Below are 21,285 nucleotides of genomic sequence, written 5' to 3'. Positions count from 1 at the left end.
CTGGACTGGTGTTGTTCCTCATTAGCATGGCAGTGCAGCAGACTTATCTCCATCCCACCCTCTCCCCGTGTGGCGGTGGTCTTCTCCCGGCGGTTCTGTCGGGGGTCTCCGGGCATTACTCCATCTGTTCTCATTGTCATCTTTTTCAGCTCATTACACGTGTGTAATTAATTTTCTACCCATTCCAGTGGCTGGCTGGCTGGCCGGCCGCTAGAGGATGGAGCATTCATGCCTGGAAATATAACCCGCAGGTTCAGAAAAAGTCTTATCAAGCCATGTAATCAATTACCGTAGACACAGATTACAATGCAGAGGAAATGTGTTTGGCATCTCCGCATCCACATTGTGCCAGACTGTACACAGGTACTGTGTCACCCGCAGAATGTTTTTTCCCCCGTCCGGTGTCATGGTGCAATACAATCATGTTGTAACTCTTTAACTGCCAATGACGTGTAATCCAATTATTTTATTCTCCGAGCGTAGGTGCATGGATTGTTGTTAAGAATGATATTCTATGATTTTTCAGGTTAGTGGAAACTCTCTGAATCCTGGCAGGGGGCAGAGTAGACAATGTTTTACCTCAGTTAATGAGTTAACCACTTCAACCCAGCCTTCCTATTCTGGGGCAAAAAAAAAAACTCTACACTACAAGCTCACAACGTGACGCACTGAGAGCTTATAGACAAAAGAGATTTTCGCCAAAGAGATTTGGTGTAGCAGGAGAAAATGAGGGGTGCACACAGTATAGATCCCTGCGGCCTCTGATCAATGAAGTATATAGGGTTTACAGTAAGTGGTTAATGAAGAGCCAGAGAATCAAGACCCTCCAGCACATTTTATTAATTTGCTGTTCTGGAAAGAATGAAAGAAGGCCATCTTTTAACCCATTAAAACCGGGAAGGCAATTGTGCCATTTTCGATTTTAGAAAAACAGCAGATACACAAGCTCACAGCACGCCATTTTTGAACATTTTTGAAAAATGGTGAAAGTGTGAGAACTACTGATTTAGAAGGCATTTTGTAGACTCAGGCCTCAGGTCTTAAGGTAAAGAAGCACAGCAACAAACTGGATCATTTTGCAGGGCTCATCTGTATTACTATGAGAAAAAAAAAGGGACGATAAATAAATAAATAAAAAGCTCCCCCTCCTACAGTACTCTGCTGCATTTGTCATCAAAGCCAGGCACAAGTGCTTTAAAGCAAGTCCTGGGGGGTTGCCATGGTTACAAAGTCACCCAGTGGGCTCGGCCAGCCATTGAGGGCTTCCATTCTGCTCCTCTGGCGAGATGAAAACACACGTGCCCAAACTGTCAGAGCCCAGCTTTTATGACTTCAAAGCCCGGCAGAATCCGCGGGAGCTGAGAGACCTTTGTCAGATGGTAAATGCGCCGCGTTCCTGAAGCCCTGTTGACATTCACGATTTGCCTCTCAGACCTTAGCAACAAGAAGAACTGAATGTCAGAAAATAGCCTCTTTTTTTCCCTCACCTCGCTCCTGGGGCCGGAGCACATAATAATATATAGCCATCACTAAGAAAAGGCACAAATCTCCCATAACTTAGTGCCTGGCCTCTGTTTGCATAAGTGAAGCGATGCCCGGCGACAGCCAGAGAAATAGCTCTGATCTCCTTTCATCCATTCACTCGTTCAGGGCCTTAAACCCATCGCCTGGCTTAAGAAAAAGTGGTGAAGGGAAACCAAAGCTATTTATAGAGAGCCTGATGTGGTAAAACCACATGAGGCGGGGGTTTATATATCTCCAACATTATGACTTTGATTTACCCAGCATGATTTGATGACCTAAGCGCACCGCTCACTGTGACTGGTTGTCTTCCCTAGGTCATGGCTTCAAGTTGGGACCAGTGGTTGGCAAGCTGCTGAGTGAACTCAGCCTGGGGGAGGTGCCCTCCTATGACCTCTCCCCCTTCAGGATGGCGCGCTTCCAGGCACATCGTAAATCAGCTCTGTAGAACCTGCGTTATCGGTTAAGAAAACGCCTTCTTTATGTGTGCCCGAATGGAAGACCTACGATTCAGTGTTGATTTTGTTGACCAAAACTGTGACGAAAAATGTCCGTTGACTATCTTTTTTTTCACAGACGAAAACTAAATTAAAACAAAATAAAAACTAAGCTATGATGACTAAAACTAAGACTAAATATATTGACAATTTCGTCAACAAATAAAAAGTAGATTAAAATGTTAGGGAGAAGAGATCCAGTAGAACTGAAAGACAAGTAATTTTATGTTTGGTTGAGCTCGGGTGTTGCGCTTTGAAAATAGCAGATCAACAAGCTCTAGATGGGCTATTTTCAGCATGTAACCAAGTGTAAAATCAGCGATGCCATCAAGGCCCCTCAAAATACATTTTTGCTGACAAAACTGTAGATTTAGTCAACTAAAACTAGACTAAAACTTTTAAGATTACTAAAACTAAATGAAACGTTATTCAAAAGACTATGACTAAAACTAAATCAAAATTTGCTGTCAAAATCAACACTACTAAGATTCAAACTATAATAGGAGTATCTAAAGCACTACGTTTAAATTTTAATGTAATGAATACATTTTCAAAAATAGCAGATCTACAAGCTCAAAACATGTTGCAAGCCAATGCGTTAAGGCAGGGGTGTCCAAACTTCTTTTCAAAGGGGGCCACGTTAGAAAATACAAAACAAAACACAAATAACTTTAATAGCCTTATTTTACATTAACAAATGTAACCAGACGTGCAAGGTAAAAAAATAACGTTTCTTTGACCCTTTCAGGATGAGACAACAGGGAACAAGGAATCCTGACAAGTTATACACTGGGAAAATACGGTATTCTTGTTTGACAGTGCAGGCAGGCCGTTTATAATACAATTTAGGAATGAAGCCGCAGTCCGTATAAAAATGTTCCTCTTTTTGGCTCACTTTGGACACCCCTGCTTTAAGGGTTTTAGATGAGTTCTTTTTGCCACGCAACACCATTGTACAATGAAGTATAAAATATGGCTTTGAGTTGTTAACTACTACTATATCTCAATAATTAACATATAGTGAGGAAACGCAAAACGTAATTGTATGCATGTCTAAAATGAGGTAATTATCATGCATTAAACTGCAGCAGGCCATTATAGTGGACCAAGTGTGTATTTCTGTGCCTTTGTGCTACGATAGAGTATGTGATGGCCATTCCATGGCTCATTGCATGGTAGGGTCAGCTAGATATTTTAGCAAAGCAATTAAGCTACTGTATGTGCTTCCTACCGTTTTAAAAGAATGTAGTACTTTCGGTGAGAACCAATTGTACTCGAGCCTATTGTAAATGTATCTTACATTGTAGAACAGGACAGTGGTTCTCAACCTGTGGGTCAGGACCACCAGGGGGGTCCCCACATGATTTCTTTGATTTTGACAATTGAATTACTTTTACTGTAAGACCCTTTTATGACCTAAAATAAAGAAAAGAAAAAGCCCATTACTGCATCAACAGTAATCAAACTATACTATAAAACCTGGTCAAACTTTGGCCAAATAGTCAAATAATATAAGAAAGCCAAACATAGCCGAAGCTCACAAAGGCTTGTAGATCAGCTGTTTTCACAATATTTATCTGTGGAACCAAGACAAACTAAATGTAATGCTTCAACTCCTACGGGAATCTATACCTACAGTAACTTGAATTTCACATGCTTCTCTTCAGTGTTATGATGCTACTGCATAATACAGTGTTGTATAGAGAACTGTATGACATCCAACACGAGGGCAGGTGTGCTTTGTGCCATAATGGGTGGTTGTCTTCTAAAAAAAACAGACATGTACTTTTGGTCCAGGGAAAAGGCAGAAGCTGTGAAAATAGCAGTATTAGTAGTAGTAGTTCCCAGCAGGGAATTTGCGTCATCACACACAATCACAGGCAACATGTAACACAGAACAACAGGGTAAACACGGGTCAGGAAAAAAGAAACCAACATGCATACATACAGTACGTAAAGCTACATAAATACATATATTGTACATACAATCAGACAACACAAAGTCAGTCAGTCAAACGACCATTATCATGCTTCCTCAGCCTCATACCACTGTGAACAAATGACTGTTTGAATCTTTTAGTGGACATCCTAGCAAGGACGAATGTGCCACTGAAGCAGCTTTTGTGTTTTATGAATATTTTATGTAGAGGGTGACGCATATTAGCAAGGATATTTTTTTTAAAGTTTTGCCCAGGTTCTCTCGTTGCACAGTATCAAGTTATTCCAGGTTGCACCCGATGGTTGAACCACCTTTTGTTAATTACTTTTACCAGCCTCTGTTACCGTCCTTTGTCTGGTTCCAGCAAATGAGAGCATAGCTGAGGACAACCCATTGTCAAAAACATAAAACATATTTTTGAATGGATCAAAAGAGCATGGACAGTGCATGGACGGTGCTTATGTAAACAGTGAGTTGTTGTTCCAGTTAGTTGTCAGCTACATCTATCTCATCTCCCCAGCTGGTGATTGGGTCTGCTGTAGGTGTGCAGCCTTTTTTTCCACTGAAAGCTCAGTTTTAGAAATGGGAAGACACTCACTTCAGTCGCTCTCTAAAGCAAACAAATCTGATGCACAGCCATTATCATCTATGAATCACTTGCACTCACACTGCCTTCTCTGTGAACATCAACATCATCACCTACTGTAACATTATAACATGGTTGTGCAACTGTAAACGCACCCAGCTGTGAACATTTTTATTAAACTTAAATAAAACATATCCCCATCAGCCTGTATTATTTTTATGCGCCGGTACACCTCCTCCCATGCCCCCTCTTGAGTTAGCGATTTTGCGAGCTAAGCACATGGTTAAAAAGACATCAGCCATGGAGCCATTTATCTCTGTGCAGCCAGCTGCGTGCTCAGTCTTCAGTGGTACGCCATTGCCTGAATCTATTTCCCTGTGTACCGGTAAACATTTTAATCACTAATCAGCCGGCCTGTTACAATGGATGCCAACCAAGGCCATCAGCACGAATGGGAAAATTATGCAGAGAGATGCCAGAGATCAGCGAGCCATTTGCTCTCTTGCCTCTAAGTGACTTCAGACGGATAGGAAAGGGCCATTATGCAAATGATATGAATTAGAGGTGCATTAAACATGCAAATGAAAATATTCAACCACCAATAATCATCACCCTGGGCCAATTGAAACAGCCCTCTAGAAAAATGTATAGTACGCATAATAATCTCACATTGCCTAAGAATCGTTTTTGTCTTCCTTCTGCTGCTCTGGGCATGCTCATATCACCTACCTGATTAGCTGTAATCAATCAGTGGTCTGTTAATTAGTTCCAGGTGTATGCCAGCTTCTGGCTATGCCAGCTAGACCACTTCTCAATATGCTAATCTCATTATTTAATTATTTAATGGCCTCCATTGTGCTTCCATTGCAAAGCACAAACATGGATAGTTCTCTGTGGACAGTCTTGCATTTGTGCGCTTGCATTAGTAACCTTTAATGGGACAAGTCACTGCTTAAACAGTTCCTTATTCACTATCAAAACCTGTCAATATCAAAGACAGATAAACGAGAGTAGACAGGAGCAACACTAGTGACATGAAGATTGCCTGTAGGGGAGACAAGCCACCAACTGGAACCATCTCTCCCCCCAGTGATGTGACATTGGAAAGATGGGGAAAATGTCAAGAATGACAAGAATGACTTTTCCACATGGCCAGGCTGCCAGTAACAGCAACACAGCCTGTTCTGTCACCCTTACTGTTCCGTGATCTGCAGCTGCTGCCATGCTTTCAGGTGAATGTAGCCTTGGGTTCATCAAGGTTGTTTAAGAAGAATATGCACAGAGAAAGTACAGTACATTTGCTCACATAAGGTGGCACAGGGGTGAAGTTCCACCACCAATTGAGACAGGGGTTCAATTCCTCCACAGTGCCTACCTCAGGATAAAAGTTAATCCCTAAGGGGAATGCCGTTGCTACAGCAGCCAGTAGAGGAATAAGTTAGAGAATAGTCACAAAAGGAATAAGATATAAGCAATACAAATATTATATATTATTAAACAATTATGCAAGGAGTTTCCAGATACCAGTTACGTTACACCGAAAGCTTGTTTCTGCCTCAAAATGACTTGATGTCATTCTTGGGGGTTATATTTCAAACATTAATAGCTCAATCAGACCAACATAACCAGTGGACATACTGTACCTCTAAAAAAAAGCCACATACTGAATGCCATATACTGAATGCATGATTACTCCTTATTCCTCCTGTCAAAAAGTGATTGCACCGGGTGACTCAAGGTCTTTTTTTTGCATAAGAATGACCTGGTTCTTCTGGGTTATATTTCAAACATTATAGTACAATCAGATCAATTACCAGTAGACATACAGTACCTGCAAAAGACTGTATAAGCCATAAAAAGCAGTTTTCCTCCCGTCAATATTTATTGCACCTCCTACAGTATCTGGTAAAAGAAAGCTTTCCGTCTCAAAATGACTTGATGACATTCAAGGTTATAATTTCAAAGATTATACAGCCCAATCAGAACAATATGACAGTGGGCATATCTCTGAAAGGTCATATGAGCCATAATATGCATTATTACTCTTGCCAAAAAGTGATTGCAGCTTCTACCTGGTGACTGAGGTACTTTCTGCATCAGAATGGCTTGGTTTCATTCTTGGGGCTAATACTTCAAACATTATAGCCCAATAAGTCCAATATAACAGTGATTGTACCTGTAAAAGGCCATACATGCCATAAAGAGCAGTATGATCAAATGTGCATAGATGTACAGTGTAAGTGCAGATATAATAGGCTTGGCCTACTGTGCATATTGCACAGTAGGCCAAGCCTATTATACAAAGGAGAGTATTCACTGGATGTCACTGGGGAGCCCGAATTCCAGAAAAAGGGTCAACTACTGTACTGTAATTTTCTGCAAGTTCTTCTTGTACAGTGCGGAGCTGGCCAACCTCTACTCTGTTTTGGACGCATGCTTACACGCACACAACATGCACACGCCCAACCTGAATAATCACCGATGTGTTAGAGCCAGCAGCTTGAAAACCAATCAACAAGAAAACATGTATAGGGACGTTTAAATTGAGGAGTGTGCTTGGGGTGAGAAGCTCTAATGGCATGTGGTTGTGAAAATGTAGAGGTTCAAAACAAATATGCACTGGTGCCCACAGAAAGTGGACCAGAGGGCCAGGGAGATGGATGCAACATTGAGGAGTCCTATTGACTGATAGTTTAGCAAAAGGCCATAGATCATAGATCTTCTTGGCACCTGTCTGAACGCATCATCCTTCCCTACTAACCTTTTCACCAAATGTCTGCACAGCAGCTGAAAACATGATAAGTTAAGGACTCACCATGTACAAAAGGGTCAATCTAAAAAGCAAACAGGCTTCATACCTGTCAGACGTAAATTGCGTTGACATAAATTTGAACAAAGGGCACATGCAAAATGTTCCCATTTCGAATATCTGTCACTTTGCTTTTGAATGTCAAGTTGCCCTGTTTTTGTCCCAAGATTATTGTTGTTAGTGTTAGTGATTGTAATCAATGTAGAGTGTTTGGTTTGTGAGAATTGTTGGCAAGGTAACGGTCTGCCCCTACATTTTGTGACTGATGGAGGAGTACAGATTCTCAGATCAGCTAACACAGGGAAGCTGGCAGAAGCTTCCCTAAAACCTCCAGGACAACGCTCCACATGTCCCAGACTTCTTCCACTGTAATCTGAAGACTCCACCTTAGCACTTGCCCTTGACGACCTTGCAGGATTATGCAACGGCTAAAATCTGTCATTTACTGTAGATAGCATGTTATGTAGACTGTTTAGACGGATGATAGGTTCTTGGTTTAAACATGATCCTAGATTACTATTTCTATGCATTTGATGTATTACCTCTTCCTTACTATTTACTTGCTTACTGTAAATCGCTCTGGATTAGGAGCGTCTTCTAAATGCCTGAATTGTCATTTTAAAATGTATTAGGATAGATTTTCTAGATTGATCCATAGACAACATGCTAAATAAGGATATTATATGAGTCATTAAGTGCAGAAATATACCGGTATGCTTCGGTTGAGGACTTTCCCTTTAAAAGTTGAGAAAAAAGTAAAGATAAGAACAAAAGAAAATCTTCAAATCACATTTTTAATTTAACAATATATCTCCGTTGTAAAACACTTTTAGTTAACCAGGCTCATTATTCAAATTGTAACCTACAGTACAACAGTTTACACTATCCCCCTGTGTGTGAGTTGTGGGTTGGAGTTTCTTTTACTATTAATTTAAAAAAAGGTCCCCCCGACATGCTGTTTGCGATATGAATAATGGATGTGTTGCAGACTTCCTACAGTATGTAGCCCAGATCATTTCCAGCCAAAAGTATCTCTGCACCCATAGTGTCAGAAGGAAATGCCAACTTAATACAGTATCTCCCCCAACTTGTCTTGAGACTGCACAATGGAAAGGTCAGGGCTTAGGTCATGATCGAATTCTATATGAACAGTAGAGCTGTGCTTGCAGCAGTGGCAAGACGCCCTCTTAAAAACTACACGGGGCAAGTAGTATGGTGTAAATATGTATTTGCTGGAGTTGCGTGACCCATACATGACCTTGCAATGTGCTGCAGAACGGTCGTTGACCTTCTGAGGGCAGCGCTGTGGCTCCCGGCCCTGTACCAAGCACTCCCACACATCTAGAGGCAGGTCTTGACACGAGGGCAGCGCTGTAGGCCTTCTGTTCACCTGCCTTCCTCATAAACTGTATCTAAAAGGGTTTTCAGATGCTGGCTGTATCAAATCTTGGCTGATCCGGAACTCTCACCCACTGCTCTTCGATACCATGGGCACGTAAGGACCCATGGCCCCGTAGCAAAGGCAGATGGGAAACTCAGAAGCAAGAAGATCACTTAAGGTCAATAAAAAACTAGCAAGAAAGCGCCTGGTGCTAGATGAATGGAAGGGACAATATGTCGGCAGACCTGATGTCCTTGAAGTTTTGGCTCAAAACGATAAGGCCAAAACTGCTCTTAAAGTGTTAAATCTCCAGGCAAAGGGATTAAAACCCCAGAGGATGGGAATACATAGGCATTGAAATTTGCACAATCGAATAATGATGCACTGAAAAGCGGAGATATACAGACATTGGACAATAACTGACCAGTGACCATTGATCAACACACATACAGTACTGTAATGTTAGCACTGGGGTAACAAACAACACCCCAATGTTCTCTGTAAATGGAAATAGAACAGCTAGGCCCCAAATCCTGTCTGGACACTCCGTCCAGTGACCACAGGAAATCCAGGCTACGCTTTGTTCCCTCAGCCATGGCATCCTTCCTCCTTGGTGAAAAGAAAACATTATCGACCACCTTGCCTGCCAAAGCACATGACAGTTGCACCGGGCTGTCTGTCGTTTACGTGTCACAGAGGTCAGCGGCAACAGTTGCGAGTCAGCCAAAAAACAAGATAGACTGTCAGCAGGGGGGCCCAGGGGGAAAGATGGGAACAGCAGCTACATTTGGAAGGGTAATGAGCTCAGTGTGGCACTGTTGCCAGGCGAAAACACTGAAGGCATCGCCTGTTCTTACAGCATTGCCTTGTCACTTAGTCTCTGGGGAAAAGGTACTGTATGCGTGCCTTTCCGCCAGCATTCCCTCCTTCCATCATCTGTATCCGTCTCCCTGTCTCCGGTCTCGCCGTCTCCCCTCTCCTTCCCTGGCAGCTGAGATGCGCCAGCAGCTGAAAGGGCGATTTCCATCACTCAGCTCATGAATACTGAACGGCCTTGAGTAGTTTTGATTAGGGGGTTCAAAGGTTGCAGACAGTAATCTCCATTCGGAAGACGGTTTTCGGGGAGAAGCGGCCACAGGAATAAGTGGATAGATTGGAATAATTCATGTTTCATTTTTAGACTAATTCAAACAGGGTAGACGGAAGCTGTCTAATGTGGGAGAGGGTGGCTTTAAAAGGCCATCTAATTTCTCTCCAGACAGCAGAGAAATGTAAGGCATTAGCACCTGGGAGTATTTCCTAAAATTGCCAGACACCCCGCATCCCCAGCCAAACCACCCACCCACCCCTCGGTGTTCCTGGAATTGCTGACGCAGCACAGCAACTCCCTGACATCCTTAACTGTGCGGAGCTCCTTGGGTAACAGAATGAAGTCCTGGCTTGATGCTGAGCGACTGTTTGCCTGCTGGTTTTGGGGATGTTCCCCCTAAGAAAGCCCACTGCCAGGGGGTAAGCAGAATCACTTACCCACACCAGTGCCACTTTGACCTTGCCTGTTAGCCTTGTCCTGCTGTCTCGTTTGTCGGCAGCAGTAGTCGTAGGCAGGGAGCTTCAGACGAAGTATTGTAACTGCGCTCGACTCTCGAAGAGGTCTCAGCGTGATGCTAACCATCTCCACCTCCAGCCACTTAACAGAGCTCACACATCCAGTAGAACCGGTTGTCCAAAAAAGGTAACTGAAAATGATTTGTTAGAAAGGGTTTGCTGGGGCACCCTCTGGCCTTCCGGTCCAGGCGCATACCACATATGCTCTGATGCCTGACAGCATGTCGCGGGTTCGAATCCCGATCCCGACAAACTTTGCTGCGTGTCTCTCCCCATCTCTCTCTCCTTTTCCTGTCAGTCTGCTGTCCTATCAATAAAGGCATAAAAGAATAAAAGAAAGGGTTTGCCAATATTTCTGTGGCAAAGAGACAGGGCAGATGCACACTGCAAGAAACAATGTTTATCCCCATGCAACCCACCTCTTGAAAAATGTAAGGGGTGGCAAGCTGATGCTCAATTAGTTATGAATTGAATATCTAATTAACTTCATCAGCCAGAACCCAAAGCAGTATGTTGAACCCCAAACAATTTTCATGTACAGTATAGCATTTCTTTTGCCAGCATTAATGTTTTTAAATATGACAACAGTAACTTAATGTTTCTTTGTATGAGATTATTAAACACAAATGTTTAAGGTGTGCTTTTGAAAGGCATGAAGTCATTGTTTTTTATGCTAATGTAATAAAAGATGCAAAAGTTGTGAATTTATCATTTAACAGGATGTTTGAACAGTATTTAAACATTTCTGTAATGACTTGTCTACAACAATATGTCCCTAATCTAATATTGATCATCTAGTCTTGATAGGAAAAGGAAGCAACCAGTAAAAACTAACAGACAAGGTTCCAGACAAGCTGTGACCGTTCACATACTAAACTGCGACCTATGGTCGCAATAAGAGCTTTCAACCCTGAGCTGGTTGTCAGTCTGTTTCACCTTGCCCATGGGGAATCATCCTGTCCACACATTTTATGATAACGTCACTCACCCGAGTACTGACTTCGGGAGCTACCGGTAAAGGTTTAGCATTCCTCAGCCACTAGTTGTTGAATCTGCTAAATCTTTGAATAATGACTATGTGAGTTTAGAGCAAAGCATTTGGGAAACTTGAGTACCGTACATTTGTTAATATCCATAATCCACAACTAGGTTGTGACTTTATGTTAAATGGCTACAAAAGCCAGCTTTTTGTAAAACGCCTAGCTTTTGATAGTTTAGAATATAGAGTACCATAGTTAGGTTAGCTTAGGAATTAATTGTAATTTCGATTTGGTAAAGATTAGGTTAGATAGAGGGTAACATGTAAGAATAGGGTTTAAAGGTTTTTGTTTCTTTGAGTTGCATTGGGGTTGTTTTTCATTGTTTACTTTAATTATTCATTATCATTGTTTGTGAATTATTTCCTGAAAACTTAAAACAAAAAAGTCATGAATAAAGATTTACTTTCCAACTGCCTTATGTTACATTTCCTTCCATCCCCTAGACGGGATTGTAACAGTTCTTTTTACAGATATTACCTGCAAATGATAGACAAATCTGTTTTGTTTTTCAATTCTTATTTTATTTTATGTTTAGAAGTGTGTTTTAACATTGATCATGCTGTACTGCATTTATGATTTGTATTGTGAACTCTTTCTTTTTTTATACTTTTGACTTTGTTGTGTCGTGTTTGGGGGTTTAAAGGAGAGTGAGTTAAATATCACTTACCAACAACAAAGCATGCTATGGGGGCATGGTGGTGCAGTCAGTAGTGCTGTCGCCCCACAGCTAGAAGGTCCTGGGTTCGATTCCCGCCGGGGACGCTGTGGGCATGTTCTCTCCTCCGTGTCATCAGTGCCCATAGGTTGGTTTGGCAAAAGGGCCTTTCTGTGTGGAGTTTGCATGTTCTCGCTGTGTCACAAAAAATATACAGTAATCCTGGTCTCTATACTGCCTCCCCCTGGCCAGCCAGGGTGATGGAGGATGGAACTGGTTGGAATAACGTGTTCCTTCCACACACTATGTCCAACCGGGGAAACTCCCCCGGCGTCAGGTGAAAAGAAGCAACTTGGACTCCTCATGCAAAGAAGGAAGCATGAGGTCAGTAGGTACTTTATTGCTGATCTACAAGCTAACAAACTGAAGCGTTGTGAGCTTGTAGATTGGCTATTTATGCTGCACAACACTGGTATACTGTATACTTACCCTAAATTTGTCCACTGCATTTACCCTTCCTATAATCACTAGGAGCAGTGAGCAGCCATTTGACATGTATCAATTATTGTAAGCATGCGTATATATGTCTAGGCTATATTTAGGAATTTGTTTCAACATGGCCACAATAGGGCAATAGGGTAAGACTTAATGTGGTTAAAAAGCGGTTTATAGACTTTAGGAAAGTCCACAGATTGGTATCTAATTGTTTGCAGTTTTTGTTATGCTTTCTCTATGATGTGTACTAATTTATATCTTCTTGTACATTTTATATGATTTCCCTTTGTGTATCAAATAGGCAATAAGAAAATCTACTTATTAATTTACTATTCATTAACTAAAACAGCAAAGTGCATCTTCTACTGGCATGTGAGCAGAATACCCCACAAAGACAACATTAATGTCTTTCCTGTGCACCACAGGACAGAAGTCAGTGTTAAATGAAGGGCAAAATGCCGAGCACATTCCAAACCAATATCAAAACTATGAGATTGAATATTGATCGCTTGACAGATTAGATCTCGCTTCCCTCTATTCCAACATCTTTCAAGGACACTTTCAGCACTTCGTGAAATTCTTCAGCGTGTCAGCAGTTCTGAGCAAACTATCTCTTATTGTATAGATTAAATGTTTCCATATAGATAAGAATTTCCCAAAGGTTAATATCCTTTGGGAAATTCTTATGGGCTAGGAGAGAAAATTACCATTTAAAATGCAGTAATTCAGCGGTTCTGTCAGAAGAACCACAGAGAGATGCTAGCATAGTAGCGTTTTCAGAGCTGCAATATCAACATGGTGTTACCACTTTGCGCTGTCCAGGAAGCCAAACTCCTCACTGATCCTCTTCATCACCATGTGATATCCATGATCAATGATTTAAAAGTCAATTCTTCCACACTGCCTGTGTGTTAAGTGGTAGGGCTTTTCCATAGTGGCTTCACTGGCTTGTCATAATGACAGCCAGTGAGCGAAGTGAGGTCTAATATTGTTTTAATGTTAATAGAACGTTTCTCCCCCTACACTCCCAGCTGTGTTGATATCCGTGGTTGGGCTTCAGGAAATTAAACACCGTTATTGTGCTGTTGCAGCTTGGCTCTGTGATTTCTGCTCTGACAGAAAAGAACCATTTGCCTTTAAACCACATGAAATGTTTTTCTTTTTTTGTGGGATTATGTTTACGTTTCTAAAATGCAGTCTTGGGGGTCAACGGCACTGTTGACATTTCTGAAAGCAGATTAAAACGTCAAATCGCAATCACATTCTCCTGCATTTGATTTCCTATAAATCTTTTGTATGGCCTCCAGGAATCTTAAGAGCGGAACCGTATCAAAAGAACATATTCAAGTCTTAAACTGTGTCATGCCCCCCCAAAATACAACATGCAAACAGTGAGGGAGAAGAATCAACCCTGAAGTCGCAGTAAAACAATCACCATCATTTATTTACAATATATTAAATTGTAATGCAAAATTATTACTTATAACAAGTGGTCATTTTGTTCAATAACGAAAATAAACGAGCTATTTTGAAAGCTAGCATGAACCATACAGGTATTTATACATAAATATGAATGTGTACAGTCAGCAACGTTATGTCATTTTACGCTTTCTGTTTTCCTTTTCTACGCAGGTAGTTCGTTGAACCAGGTTCAGAATGTCATTCCAATCTCATGTTGACTGCATAGAGTAAGTAGAAGTGATAGACGTGTGTCTATAAAAAAGCATGTATAATACAATCACACTGAACTTCTTCCTCTTGCACAGAAAATCAGCAAATCCTTTCAGCCACCAAATCCATGTAACATCGTTTATGGTCGTTGGAGGCCTCACTAAAATATCTTAACGTTGCTAATTCATAAATACTAGAAACATGGCCAAAGGGTTCAATGTAACACTTGAGCAACCATGACAATGCAGATTTCCTATTTTCTTGACATTTCAGGAGGCGTCACTAGGTCTGGACTAGCATATTGACAAAACTTACAGAACAAAACAGGGCATCAAAGACACAGAAAACTCTTTCACAGTATTGGCTCTTGAACGGATGGCGGTTTCCAGTTAAGGAAGGCGACTTAAAGATGCTGGTTCGGGATGCTGTTTCCAGTCTGCTCAGTGTTGTTGTGTCGTGTTGCGTGTTTGTCAGTGAACCAACTAAACACTGGTGCCCCATGTCAAGTACATTCCCTTTGGAAAGCAAAAGCACATTGAGTCGAGAAAAAAAGAAAAAAAAAAGAGAGCAAGCATGTGAACAAGCACAAGGAGAGTGAGTTCGAAAAAACGAACAAAAAAACAGCGGAGGCAAATAAAATTCTTCCCTACAGAATTGCGACAAGTACTTGAGTCAATTCAAGTTTGGAATAAAAATGAGACAAGGCATTTCTCAGAGGTGTGCTCAAACCTCATGGAAATTCATATTGTTGACGGCGCTACTTTCCAAAACAAATTATCCATCTCTTTCAAACATCAAAACAAAAGATGAAAAAAGAAAGAGAGTGGAGTTGCTTTCATCACAGAACAGTTAGTGCTGCAGCCTCTGTCTGTGTTATGGAAAAATGATTTGCCTGAAAGAAAAGCCTGCAGAATCTTTGAGGGATCAAACGGCAAGCGGATGATGAGAGCATCTTCGGTGCGCAGTTCACCAAACAGCCCAGATCCAAGCACAGCTGGAAAGAAGACAGCTGTACAAAAAGACCCTACTTAAATCAAATGGCACTTGAAGTCCGAAAAAAAAAAAAAAGAACGGGGAGAAATATCCGGGATTTTCTCCAAAGACGAACTTGAGCAGGCAATACAGTGCACTCACACATACAAAGGCTTTTTTTGGTTGACAATCTTTTCTTTTTCTACTTTTTTAGAATTATGGCGCACTGATGATAATAATAGTGATAATAATAATATTAATAAGGGGGAAAAAGGAGAAATGTCAAGAGTTCTTTGGCTCATTTACAACCGTGATAGAAGGCAAATTACTGTAGGAAAGGAGCGCGTTGCTCAAGCCAAGCAGCTGTGTGTGCAGCCAGCAGAGACAAGGCATTATTAATGAAGCTACTGTGTTGGAGGGGTGTTGGGGGGCCGGGGGTGGGGGGCAGCATGGTTCCTGACAACATAGATTTAATACTGCACCCAAACCCTTCAAGGATCTGGCATAGCAAGCGCGGCATAATAATATAATAATAATAATAATAACAGTAACAACAATTATAATATTGTCTGCTTTGCTGTAGGGCTGTTACGCCCCATTGAGCAGTTGAGTGTTTTTGATGTCTGGCTATTCTGTATGTGTGTCTATAGTATTCGTGTGAGTGTTAGTGAGTGTGTGACTGTGTGACTGTGTGTGTGTGTGTGTCCCATTGCACAGAATGCACACGGCTGCCGTCAACTTCACATGCAAGGCCAAACGATGCGACTGAGTGATTGTGTGTGTCTGGTGTACAGGGACATCCAGGATTAGGTTGTGGACTCGGAAGGCTTGTCCTCGCTGTCGCTATCGTTCAGGTAGCTGCCACGTTTGTAACGGGAGCGGGACAACCCCCCTTCTTCCCTCTCCTCTCCCTCCTCCTCTTGGTCGGATCTGTCCAGACAGAAGCGTCTACGGCTGGGCGGGCTGTTGAGAGGCAACCACAAGGAGATGGAGTTAATGTCAAACATGGGGCGAGCACACAGATACTGCGTCTCTTGTTTACACGGGTCAGCCTAGATCTAAAATCCAATGTCGGCCATCATAGCTAAGTGCACAGACTAAAAGGCAAACCATGCAAGAGAAGAAGAAAGCACATTAGCAGGAAGAGGGTGGGGCACAAAATGTGACATACAATGTTAAGATTTTCTATAGGCTTGCTTTACCCTCAGTGGCACACGCAAGTCCAGGACCAATTTAACCACATGAACCCTATTGTTCTTATTCTGGGGAAAACATTCGCATTCGCTGTGACAAGTTGTTGTGAGCTTATAGATAGGCTATTTTTAGCGAAAGGATTTGGCGTGGATGGAAAAGTATAGACCCTTGGGGGACCCCAGTCATTCTAACGAGACAAAAATGTAATAACACTACCAAATGTGACGACCAAGGTTCAGGTCAAACCGTCACATTCCTCTCATGAATTAGATTTCTGTGAGAAATTCAAAATGAGAATCAGTAGACAACTCACTTTGGGGTTTTAACATTATTTAACATTCACGCTGCTTAAATATTGCAAACCTGGGGTTAATTACTGTCAATCGTGCGTCTTAGATGAACTCGCTAGTTGGTGTAAATCGATGCTTGGGGTCTAATTACACCTGCAGTTAAGGGGCTTGAGAGGAAAATCTATGGTGGCCCCACTTAATTGACGACTCCTGTTATTTTTGCCTTTTCAGGGCAATAAATCACAGAGACATTCGGAGAGGAATTAGTGGCTGCATAATACCCACGTGAGTCCCACTTCTCACCCCCACCGCTCAGCTAATCTGCATGCTGATCAAATTCACCACACGCCTAAGCCACATCCTCTCCCGGTGAGTTTCCCCACTAAAGTCTTAATGGCATTACTGCAGCAAAAAAATAAATGTCACAATAATTGTCATTCTACAGACATAATCCTAATTGCTCTAAGAGCTGCTGTGAATTAATGAATGCATTTACTGACATTCAGATAAATATCCCAAAACAACAACAACAATAGAAATAAATAAATAAATAAAATCTCCAAAGTGATGCCTCACAAAAAGTCCAAAAGGAAAACGCCCTGTCAAAGGGCTCCATCTACAGTATCTATCAATCCATCAGTGGTATCTATCAGTGGCATACTGTATCTTTCAGTGGTTAGAATCACACCATGCTCTGAGTACATTCCTCAAATCCACACCAGGCAAACACCTACTGCCTGCTTTATTCACTTTCTTCTTCTGGCCGATAAAGGTATTTCATCATCAGGCTGTCCATTTTCTTCTTCCTCTTCTTGTCCTGCTTCTTGTTAGGCTGCTGGCCCTCAGCGGGTGCCTCAGGCTCCCCTTCTGCCTCTGGGCTAGAAGTGCGACGAGACGGAGCTCTCTTCACGCTGTTGGAGCTACGATAAGAAATTGTAGAGGCACCCGAGCTGGAGTCGGACTCTGAGTCGGACTCTGAGTCTGAAGACGATGAAGAAGAGGAGGAGGAGGACGACTGGTCCCTCTTTTTGGACTTCCTCTTGGATTTCTTGCCTTTCTTCTTTGAACTGCTTCTCTTGCGGCGGTCGTCGTCGGAGCTGTTGGACTCGGAGCTGTGACTCTTCTTCTTCTTCTTACTTTTGCCTTTGCTCTTGCTGCGACTGCGGCTGCCACTTCTACTCGTGCTGCTACTTCTGCTCATGCTGCTGGGGGCTCGAAGACAGTCCACAGCGGACGCTGAGCGCCTGAGGCTACTGCCACCGCGGCCACTGTCTGCCTCTCGCACACTCTTGCAGTCATCGTCGACTTCTTTCCCTGCCTCGGCCTCAGAATCTTCCAGGCTGGTGCGCTTGAATTTGATGGGCTTGAAGCTCAACACCTCATTGATGGCTTTCTCTAGGTCAGGATCCAGGTAGTTGCGATGGCTCACTGGTTTGACATCTGAGGTGTCCAGCAGGTCATCATCCCCCATGGAGGATCGGGCTTGTGGGGGCGGCATGGACATGCTGCGGCCGGTGGAAGAGTGAGGACTGTATGCTGACCTCTCTGTGAACGCCACACTCCGGCTGTCATCCATGTCGACGTCGAACTCGCTGAGGCGGCAGCTGCGTGCCGCAGACATACGGGAGTCGGCACGGCTCACGCTCCCAGGGCTGCGGCCACCAGACCACCTGTTCAAACTGGGACTGCGTCTGTACGAAGACTCCCCGCAGACGGACTTGCCGTCGTCTTCTGGGCTGAACATACGACGGGCCCGACTTGGCGCGATGGTGGACTCTTTGTCGAAGTCGCCCCAGCGGCTGTCCATGCGGCTGTCCATGCGGCTGTCCATGCCTTTCCTGGCTCGGCTGGTGGCCTCCGAATAGGCCTGGGAGATGACCGAGCCTCGGTCGTCCATGTCCTCGGCCGCCTGAGATTTCCTCCTAGAGGTGACAGAGAGGCAGTCGTCCTGGGGTTCCGAGGCTTTGGGTTTGGCCTTGCGGAACGAGGAGAGAGGCTCCTGTGACTCAGAGTTGTCCTTGAGGGAGCTGAAGAGGGAGCTCTCATCCCCTTTGCCACCGATGGAGTCCTTAAGGTTAGACCGTTTCCTGTAGCTAAGAGAACTCATCACAGACACAGGCCTGCACTGCTCTACCTCCTTGCCCTCTTTATTGGCCTCCTTCCATTCCTTAGCCTCCTTCGCTTCCTTTGCATCTAAATTAACAGCACATCTATAGAGAGAGAGTAGAAAAAAAGGAGAAAGGAAAAGGATGCAGGAAGGAGGAGAGTGGGAGAGCAAATGATGAAAATAATTATGAAATCAGGGTGAAGTGGCGTGGAAGGGAATTTAAGCATGGAGAATAAGAGCAGATGAACAAATGAAAAACAAACTTGAGACAGTCTAAAAGAAATGTGATGAAGGAAGATGAAAAGAGAGGACCTTCAGGAGGCTCACAGGTGTACAGCTACAGTATGAAAAGTAAAAGGAACAAGGAAGTATATTTGAAGGAGTTTACTTTTGAAGACACCACATCAGTGCAGACTAGGTTTCTAAATTAAATACATTTTACACAGCTTGTATTGGAGCTCTGACAGAATATATTGGCTTGCTGTAATCAATTCCTTTACGCGGAATCAAAGTCCAAGCTGCTCCTAATGAGCGCTATATTGAACAATGGAGTGTGCAATATTGATTCCAATAAAATGTTATGCCTGTAAATGTTACAGAGGATTTCAGTCAAGCATCTCATTGTAGTTAAATCCTCTGAGGGATTCTGTAGTGTTACTGTGAGTGTGTGTGCATGTGGGTAATGGGCATGGGGGTGTGTTTTAAACCAACACACACTAAACCTTCTCTGGGAGACAGTGGCAGCTAGGTATCGGAGCTTTGTTTGTCCGTGGGGACACACGGTAAACACCGATTTAGAAACTCCCCAAACTTTTCAAAGTTGCAGCGGCTGGAGTAGGGGGAGGCGAGTTAAATCTTGTGATAAGGAGAAAAATCTAGGGCAATCGAAGCTGTCAGCAGGCAGACACACCCATTAATCTCAGGGAGAGAGGGGGGGGGGCTCAGGTAGTCTATGCCAGCTGGCCATTGGGCACGTCGATAAATCTGCCAGGGAGGCAGCTCCCTTTTAGAAAAAAGCCCCCCCTCCCCTTGTCATCAGGGGAGTGACAATAAAGACAGAGTGGGTAGATAATACATTCAAGTAATAACACTCCCCTTGTTTCAGCCAAGTGCTCTGCTCCATTCGCTTTATCTCCTCTGGGTCAAACCGCGTAAACCATTTCATCTGGGTGGGCTGAATACTTAAAGCGGCCAAACGTACAATTAAACAGCTTAATAGCGTCTACGGATTCAATGGTAAAAGGACGGGAAGAGTAAAAACGCTGGCCACAGTACTGACCTGGAGCTCTTCAGGCTGCCGTCATCAGAGAGGTTCTTGGCAGAGCCCTTGTTTTTGGACAGCCAAGACTTCACCCCATCCACACGGTCCTCCAGCTCCGAATCCGTGTCTGAATCCCCATCGCTGGGTGGCAGAGGCAAAGACGGAGAAACAAACATTAGAGGAAACAAAAGCAGTGGTGCAACTGGGTTGATGAGACCAGGAGATAAAATACGTGAAGTAAAAGATGTGGGGAAGGATAAAGGAAGAGGGTGAAATAGGTAGCAATCAGCAGAGAGAGAATAATGGAGGAAAAGCGTTTGGAGGATTGCTTTGTAGTTTGAGCAGAGCCAGGGGGAAAGAGAATGGGGTTGATTTTTGTAGATTGAAGTTGGAAGTGTTAGGTTGAGAACAAAAGGTGAACCGAGAGCACCTTTTTTTCTTGGATAAAACAACAACGTGGGCGCATGCAGTCGTTTACGAGATCTCTTGAAAAAAGAAACCACACAAAATAAATCCGGGGGAGTGTGCACGCACACAAACAATACATTCAGCACGCAGCTTTAGGTGTTGTTAGAGGTGTTATCATCAGCCTGGTCCTGTGTTTAGCTGGCAGAGGGGTCGTGCAAGGAACCAAAGGACGGATGCGTGCACACACACACACACACACACACACACACACACACACACACACACACACACACACACACACACACACACACACACACACACACACACACACACACACACACACACACACACACACACACACACACACACACACACACACACACACCTAAAGCCACCTAAAACAGCAGTTTAAGACCCCTGAAAATGGATTCTGAATGGTCTGTGCAGGCAACAAAACAAGTACATTTTTCCCCCTCGTCTTTTGATATACTTCTTCAAACACACTCTCACACATGCAAACGCCTGCAATTTCATCTCTTGACAAAATGAGTTGGTGCACAGCTTGGGCGCGGCACAGTTTTTTTTTCTGCTTTCTTCTGCTAAATTATCATTACACATTGACAAACCACAGCGAGGCACGGGGTGAGACGGAGGAGTTGTCATAAAATTTGACACGGATGAAGAGAGCACAACACTCATTAAGTGCCGTCAAAGCCCAGTGCTCGTGTGGCGCTGCGAAATTAAGTTGTTACAGCTTAATGGCCCTACTGAGACATCAGGCTGCTGAGTTGGTGGGTGGAGTTGGGGGGCGTGTGGGGTGGAGGGTGGAGTTATACGTCTCTGCATCTGTTTCG

At 43.2% G+C, this 21,285-nt stretch overlaps 2 protein-coding genes across 5 annotated transcripts in view; one reads left to right on the top strand and one right to left on the bottom strand.

Moving 5' to 3' along the window:
* Positions 1 to 5,025, top strand: part of pipox (pipecolic acid oxidase) — a 30,165-nt gene extending 25,140 nt beyond the window's left edge. Inside the window, exon 9 of one of the 2 annotated variants that reach the window (XM_080731556.1) lies at positions 1,839 to 5,025. In XM_080731556.1, coding sequence (XP_080587682.1) covers positions 1,839 to 1,969 — 131 coding nt within the window. In that variant the 3' untranslated portion in view covers positions 1,970 to 5,025. The remainder of the gene's footprint in view (positions 1 to 1,838) is intronic. The other variant, XM_080731555.1, reaches the window with a different exon arrangement.
* An 8,926-nt stretch (positions 5,026 to 13,951) lies between these two features.
* myo18ab (myosin XVIIIA b) overlaps positions 13,952 to 21,285 on the bottom strand; it is a 158,451-nt gene continuing 151,117 nt past the window's right edge. For 2 of the 3 annotated variants that reach the window (XM_080732321.1, XM_080732322.1), the window contains 2 exons: positions 20,042 to 20,164; positions 13,952 to 16,134 (listed from right to left, as the gene is read on the bottom strand). In XM_080732321.1, coding sequence (XP_080588447.1) covers positions 15,978 to 16,134; positions 20,042 to 20,164 — 280 coding nt within the window. In that variant the 3' untranslated portion in view covers positions 13,952 to 15,977. Of the gene's footprint in view, positions 16,135 to 17,274; positions 18,866 to 20,041; positions 20,165 to 21,285 lie in introns of those variants that run through there. The other variant, XM_080732323.1, reaches the window with a different exon arrangement.

The sequence above is a fragment of the Nannobrachium achirus genome (assembly GCF_963921795.1).
Source record: "Nannobrachium achirus genome assembly, chromosome: 8".
NCBI classification, from domain to species: domain Eukaryota; kingdom Metazoa; phylum Chordata; class Actinopteri; order Myctophiformes; family Myctophidae; genus Nannobrachium; species Nannobrachium achirus.
This window is presented reverse-complemented; position numbering and strand designations above follow the sequence as displayed.